At 34.2% G+C, this 7655-nt stretch overlaps 1 protein-coding gene across 1 annotated transcript; it reads left to right on the top strand.

Moving 5' to 3' along the window:
- The first annotated feature begins 451 nt into the window (after positions 1-451).
- OVA1 (methionyl-tRNA synthetase / methionine-tRNA ligase / MetRS (cpMetRS)) lies at positions 452-6928 on the top strand. Its single transcript, XM_085740896.1, has 12 exons — positions 452-732; positions 838-981; positions 1407-1556; positions 1822-1989; positions 2696-2820; positions 3105-3198; positions 3656-3754; positions 4866-5046; positions 5194-5309; positions 5802-5957; positions 6351-6479; positions 6556-6928. The coding sequence occupies exons 1-12, from the start codon at positions 472-474 to the stop codon at positions 6712-6714; spliced, it is 1782 nt and encodes a 593-aa protein (XP_085597022.1). The 5' UTR covers positions 452-471; the 3' UTR covers positions 6715-6928.
- Positions 6929-7655: the final 727 nt, after the last annotated feature.

Genomic DNA, 7655 nt, shown 5'->3' with positions numbered 1-7655 from the left:
GGGGATAAGTACTACTTCAATGCATTCCCACCTAAGATTAGTGGGACCCATTTTAGAGTTTTAGAAGAGTGGTATGGATATTTAGAAAATATAGTTGAGTGATTTAAATAATTGAGAAATGTGAAGTAATATAAAATATTAGGTGGAACCCATTTATACCACCCATATGAGTGGCATGGATGTGGGTGCTCTAGTTACCAAAAATACAAATGAGTGGACTCGGTGGTAGCAATGATGATGCAGTTGGGTGAAGAAGACAGTGTGAACAGTTTTTTGTTTTACCCTTTTCTCTGGATTAATCCAAAGGCTAGGATCAGCGCAGAATGGACTTTTAACAGGAGGTTAAACCAAAAGGCATCTGAATCCATTGGATTGGATGCATCTAAGGGCAGAAAACCAACCCCCTTGAGTGCTTACTAATGTTATCTGCGGGAAAGAAAGAAACCGGTTTGAGGAGGCAGCATCAAAAAAATGGCAGTGAGAATGAACTGTTCGTTGCAGAACACACTCTCCATTCTTTCACTTCGTTCCAATGTTTCTCACCTCAAATCCAATAAACCCTATTTCCATCTCCCTTCTTCTCCAAGACCAGCTCTGTTCTGCAAATGCTCCACTTCCTCAAATGATGACGAACCCTACGTCATCACAACCCCTCTTTACTACGTTAACGCCCCTCCTCATATGGGCAGCGCTTACTCCACCATCGCCGCGGACGCCATTGCTCGCTTTCAGGTACCTATTATCTAACTTCTGTGGGTTAGTCTGGTTTCTTCAAAAAAAAAAAAAAAGTTATTATCTAACTTTGGAATTTTAACTTGATTATATTTAATTTGATAGCGGCTATTGGGAAAGAAAGTTATATTCATTACCGGCACCGATGAACATGGTGAGAAAATTGCAACTGCTGCCGTGGCTCAAGGTTCCACCCCTACGGACCATTGCAATCTCATTTCACAAGCTTACAAGACGCTTTGGAATGATGTAATTCCATTTCATCCCTTAGTAAATCATCGTTATAGTCGTTTATATTGTAAGCCTCATCAATTTAGTCCCTCAAATTTACAAAATTGCTATTTAGTCCCTTAACGCAACAATGTCTGTCGATTTAGTCATTTTTCAAATTTACCATCACAAGCTTAGAGGTTCTATGCTTGTTTTGATGCAGCAAGAGATCGGCTACTCAAGTAAAACATTAGGTCTTTCCGTGGTTTTGAACTTTTGATACATTTTTAGTAAAGATGGTTTTTAATTGATTGACGTTCTTTGATTTATGGGACTACTTTGCTGTTTCGTAAAATTGAGGACCAAATTGCTCCACCCTAAAATTTTGAGGACCAAAATTTTCATTAACTCTTTTATTCAAGTCTTGTTGATGTGTTTTATTTTTATGAATTTTTTAATTGCAGCTAGATATTTCGTACGATAAGTTCATTAGAACAACAGATAGCAAGCATGAAGCAATTGTGAAGGAATTTTATTCGAGAGTGCTTGCCAATGGTGACATTTACCGAGCTGATTATGAGGGAATTTATTGTGTCAGCTGTGAGGAATATAAGGTGATAGTTTTAACTCGAGGTTCTAACTCTTAGACTGGCAATTTTTTCTTTTTAATTTATACAAGATCTTAACTTAGAAGGGTATGATTACTTGCCTCTAGAACTTCAAATAGTTCTGTATTTACCATCCTTTATTTGGAAGATAGATAACTGCCTCTCAATCTGATGATTGGAAATTTTGATTGAGATTGTTGCCTTTTTTCTTTTAAGTTTCTCATCTTAGTTTCATATTTTTACTTGAAGAATGTATTGCTATTTGATGCAGGATGAGAAGGAACTGCTTGAAAATAATTGTTGTCCGATCCACCTTAAGCCTTGTGTTTCAAGGAAAGAGGACAATTATTTTTTCGCACTGTCAAAATATCAGAAGTCATTGGAGGAAATTTTGAATAAAAATCCAAACTTTGTGCAGCCATCTTTCCGTTTACACGAGGTAAAGGAATATGGGGTTCATATTTCTCTTATCTGTATCGTATAAAAGTTTCCTCTATCTGTTACATTTCTTACATACTGCAATTCAAGCGGGCTACATTGAAATTTACTTTCAGAACTTATTTAACCACATTCACTAGAGACTGTTCAGAATGAAAACTTATATGATTCAAATTGATAGAGTAGGCTAGTCATGATGTCTTAAACTATTCCAACCAGCTATTGGAGTTCGAGTTCATGACTATTCCAACCAGCTAGCACTCCTTAAGGTCGTGTAACTACATAGTTTTCATTAAAGTGATTTTGTGGTCATACATCCCGGTATAGAAGATTGTAAAAACCAATAGCATCCAAAATTGATTAACTCTCACTTTTTCTGTCTTCCCTTGTCGGCAGGCTTGTTTTATCACTCTTATTGAGCTTGAAATCTAATTTAATCATTTGGTATGTTAATCCAATCCGAATTCGATCACTTAATGTATGAAAAAAAATACAAAAACAATCTGAATTTTGATTTGGCTTGTTTTAAAAACATCCCCACCCATGCATGCTTCCCCAAAAATAGTGGAATAATGCTTTACAGCAGTTTCACCTGTGAGATAGGTATTTCACGAACTGCATATCATCTCTTTCAGGAGAACTTCAAATGGGTTTTCTTTAATAATTTATTTGGCTTTAAAAATAATTTCTTCTATATAAATTTCTAGGTTCAAACCTGGATCAATAGTGGCCTGAGGGACTTCTCCATTTCCCGAGCATCCGTTGATTGGGGCATACCTGTTCCGAGTGACAAGACTCAGACTATATATGTATGGTTTGATGCTTTACTAGGGTAAGAGCTTTTATTTTATAATAATTTGTGCATCTCTAACTTTCCCTGGCTCTATTCTATTAGCTTTCAGTTTCTGCTTAACATTATCATTATCGGTGCTTAACGAAATAAGTTTGTTGAAATACATTTAAGTTCAAATTATGCACGATTATTTGTATGGAAAAGTGATAAAGAAAAATTCACACTTCTGCTATATTGTATAATATCTTTCATTGATTGAATTCTCAATTACCTTACTAAACTCTTGTTGAACACTTTACTTTCCTTTCTTTTTGTATATGCAGCTACATATCAGCACTAGCTGATGACCAGGAGCAACCTGATTTACTAAACACCGTTTCTTCAGGTTGGCCAGCTACACTGCACTTGATTGGTAAGGTATGTCTCCTATTTTCTTTCATATTTTTTTAAATGTCTGTCTCACTCTCTGTGCGAGTGTCTATTTTTAACATATTTTTTCATTTTCCTTTTCTTTTAAGTGAGAAATATACAATTGTTGTACTCATAACTTGTTAAGGTAGAAGGATGTCGTAATTCCTTTTTATTTTCTATGGTTTGGCTACCATTTTTATCCACTTGTCATAATTCTCTCTTATAGTCAACCCCAAATACTAGGAAAAGGCTATCATGCTTGTTCAGTCAAAATCTCGATCTACTCGATATTCTCCATCTTGAGTACTTACACACCAAATCCATCTGTATTTTTGTGATGGTCTTGTTCATCCCTTTATAGTTATTAATCATTGGTTTTCTTTTATGATTACTATTAAAAGAGAAGAAAGAATAGCAAAGCATTCAAGTTCATTATTTCATCAATGGCTTTGTTACTCTGTAGGATATTCTACGTTTCCATGCCGTTTATTGGCCAGCTATGCTAATGTCTGCTGGGCTAAGCCTTCCCAAAATGGTATATGGCCATGGATTCTTGACAAAGGTATTAGTACTCGGGCCTATTTATTATCTTATGTTTCTTCTTGAGGTAACTTTGTAGCAAATAGTAACTTTGTTAAATTCCGTCTCTTATTTAGAAGAAATGCTGAGTAGGCCTGTTCATGGTTCAGTCATGGGAAAAAAACTGAACTGAACCGTATTGAACTAAAAATATGGTTCATATGAACTGAACCAAACCGCTGCAATTGTGCGATGAACTGTTGGTGAATGTCAAAACCAAACCAAAACCATTGTGAACTGTACACCAAACCGAACTGCTCAATTACCACTTCAGTTTTCAATCATGCAGGAAACAAACGAGAGTGTAGTAGAAACTGAGAACAGAGTCAAAGAAAGTGTTATGAGTACTTACAAAAAAATAAAACGAGAATGCTGCTCGGTTGCCAGTCCAATCTCTGCTATGTCTGTAAAGTACATTTCAACCTAATAGTAGTATCTTAAAAAAATAATTATCGGAAATATACAAAATCAAATTCAACGACTCCTGAACTTTGAAGGAAACTGGGTAACGATTGTGTCAAAATAGGAAACATGACAATATCTGTATTTTTTAGAAGCTTTTTTTAAAAAAAAATAGTTACAGAGCTTCACTGCTTCTTTGTTGCATTGGCCACTTGGACTGACATGCTTTCAGGCTATTGGCACCTAGCAATGAGCACACGGTTGAGAAATGTTGAACTACCTTAATGCTTTATATATTTTTTTACCGTAATGCTTCAAATGTATTCCTTAGAAAATAAGAGTTCAATAACTATACACCAACAGTGTTAGCAAGTTTTATACAAGCGTTAAATCATATTTCACCATCTTCTACATCATGACATTACTTCTTAAAATCTGGTTAAAATGTGATTAGGGTGGTGGTATATGATTGGACGTCCTTGTAAACTTGTTAAGATTATCGGTGTATAGTTATTAAACTCAGAAAACAATTATATTTATACTTAACATCAACAATAGTAAAAGTAATTTGATAGTTGGTATGAAGACCATAAACTAAACTTGGCCTTCTATGACTAACCAAAGTTTTATAAATCTGTTTCTTATTTAAATTTTATCTCATGCAGCAGTGCTTTTTATTTTGAAAATGTTAGGATGGTATGAAGATGGGCAAGTCACTAGGAAATACGCTTGAACCAAACGATTTAGTTAGTAAGTTTGGGACAGATGCAGTTAGATACTTTTTCCTCAGAGAGGTGGAATTTGGCAATGATGGGGACTATTCAGAGGAACGCTTCATCAATATTGTAAATGCACATCTTGCCAATACAATTGGTACTTTGAGCCTTGTTTTCATTGCTTGTAACATTCGTTAACAGCACCTTACTTTCATTGCTTGTAACATTCACTAACAGCATATTGCTTTTAGTTTTGAATTTTTACTATGATTCTAATGCAAAACCTCTTTCACTATTTTGGCAGGAAATCTTCTTAATAGGACTCTAGGACTTCTGAAAAAGAACTGCCAATCAACACTGGCAGTGGATTCCACGGTGGTTGCAGAAGGAAATGCATTCAAGGACAATGTAGCAAGGCTGGTAAAGTCTAGGAAACTCTAATATTTCTGTAATATCTTTACTAAATTTTAAAGTATGCCTTTTGCAGCAGTTTGAGGTTATGCAAACTGTTTCTTCTATTTTGTCCTGTGTTTAATTCACCTGCCACCGGATAAGACAATCTAAACAGATGAAAAGAAGAAAAATATGGTATTCAACTTAGATCGTTTTAGGCTAGTTACAATTCTATCTGTGAGAGCCCTGCCCAGAAAGTTGTATTCATGTTACTCTATTTCATTATTATATTCCTAACAAAAATGAAATAGTTATTTGTTTCGTGTTATAACATGTAACATTAAATTACTAGAACTGTGGTTTTATATTATATTTCGCAATATAACAGAACAAACTGACCCTTGGATTGTGTTTCTATAATTGCTAACTTCATATATTTTAAATCCATCTTTCAACCATCGTTGATAAGTTGTGGGAGCTGCCTGTAACACAAAGGTTGATCAATATTTACTTTTGTAGGTTGATAAAGCTCATATGCACTATGAAAATCTCTCCCTGACATCAGCTTGTGAGGCTGTTCTGGAGATTGGTAATGCTGGTAATTCCTATATGGACGAGCGTGCCCCTTGGTCTCTCTTTAAGCAAGGAGGTACTGCTTCTGAAGCAGCTGCCAAGGTATTCTCCTTGAACATATATTACATAAACTTCATAAAATAAAATGTTGGTATAAAACTTAATGTCGTTAAACAAAAAAGTAACATCATTAGATTAATCAATGTATTTTATTTGCCAATAATATTTGTAACATTATAAAAGATAGATTCTGTGGTTTGTTTCCACTAAATCTTTACCTGATTGATATTTGATCAAATTAAATCCAAATACTAAACACCTTTTTCTTTTCTCACATTAATCAATTTGCTTTTCATGTATTGTCATCAGCAATTGAACTTTGTTTTTCGTCCTTAACCAAGTATAATAAGCATATTCCATATGTCACTTCTTTTCGTTTGGGTTGAAGATAAGCAAATGCCTAAGAAAGAATTTTCACTTATGATGTTGGAGCAGGACCTTGTAATTATATTAGAGACAGTGAGAATTATTGCCATTGCACTATCTCCTGTTACTCCGAGCTTGAGTTCGAGAATATATGCACAACTTGGCTATTCCAGGGACCAATTTGATGCAGCAACCTGGGTATCTCTCTCTATCTTACGCACACACATACACGAATTCTGTTATAGTGTTTGATTTAAGTTGTTTTGCATTGTAGAGAGATACCAAGTGGGGTGGACTTAAGGGTGGCCAGGCCATGGCTCAACCTCAACCAATCTTTGCTAGGATTGAAAATCAAACTGAAGTGGAAGTCGGTAAGAAAACTCTGAAAAGTAAAGGGAAGTCGAAACAAGCTCAAGAAGTTGCTGGAGCTTAGATGCTTTGCCCTATTCTGAATTATTTTTGTTTTCACCAACTTCTGTAATGTAAAACTAATTCTTTTGCCAATGTGTACACAATTTTTTTTTTCTTTACACAAATATTTATATATAGGAACATAGTACACGTGCAAGAATATTTACGTGCATTATGCATGTGTATGTATGGAAATTTTGAATAGAAATTTCGATTTTTTTCTTTTTGGGAATAAAGTTCGTGGTTTTAATTGAAGTGAGATGTCAATATGTCATCAACTTCAAATGCCTAGAAAAGAGCTAGACTACCAAATGACATAGAATTATTGAAAACATCACTCAATTGCATCAATACAGGTAATGTATAAAATGTTGGCCTGTGTTTGGCAAATTAAAGAAGTGCGGTGTCACAACATAGTCGACACACTTTGATTTCTAGATTCTCTAAGAGCATCTACAATTCTAAACCAAAATTATGTTCTTCAATCATTTTTTATTGGCGTGTAGATGTCACATAGGATTTAAGAACCCATCGCTCATTTTTACTCCAATGCAAGGACCATATTTATGTTCTTATATTACTTAGGGTTCCATAGTAGACTCCACATATTTCTATTTATTTTCTTTTTAATATATATTATATATATCTTTTAATTTTCTCAATTTGAATATAATACCTCTATCCTTCATTATATGACCATTTTGACCAAATCATGATAATTAAGAAAATTGGTAGTAGTATTAAATTTGTTTGTAATTACTACTGATTTTAACATTTTATCCTTAAAAGGGAGAGTTAGTTGATTAAGGACAAAGAAAAGATGTAAAATAAATAGGGGGTGTGCTTGTAAAGAAATAATTAATGTAGTTGAAAATGACAAATAAATCTTATAAAAAGTGACAAAATTTCTTAAAAGAGTTTTATAATTAAGGACGGATGTAGTAAATAGTAAACTTTCACATA

The sequence above is a fragment of the Medicago sativa genome, chromosome 1 (assembly GCF_051527215.1).
Source record: "Medicago sativa cultivar Bolivia chromosome 1, Bolivia_mono, whole genome shotgun sequence".
NCBI classification, from domain to species: Eukaryota; Viridiplantae; Streptophyta; class Magnoliopsida; order Fabales; family Fabaceae; genus Medicago; species Medicago sativa.
The sequence above is the reverse complement of the archived record's forward strand: the minus strand, read 5'-3'. Positions and strand labels throughout refer to the sequence as shown.

Bases quoted from the DNA above. Each gene is read 5' to 3' on its own strand.
- OVA1 (XM_085740896.1), top strand. From the start codon at position 472: ATGGCAGTGAGAATGAACTGTTCGTTGCAGAACACACTCTCCATTCTT. The intron at 733-837 runs GTACCTATTATC...TTAATTTGATAG, and splicing joins ACGCCATTGCTCGCTTTCAG to CGGCTATTGGGAAAGAAAGT. The intron at 2,821-3,104 runs GTAAGAGCTTTT...TTGTATATGCAG, and splicing joins TGGTTTGATGCTTTACTAGG to CTACATATCAGCACTAGCTG.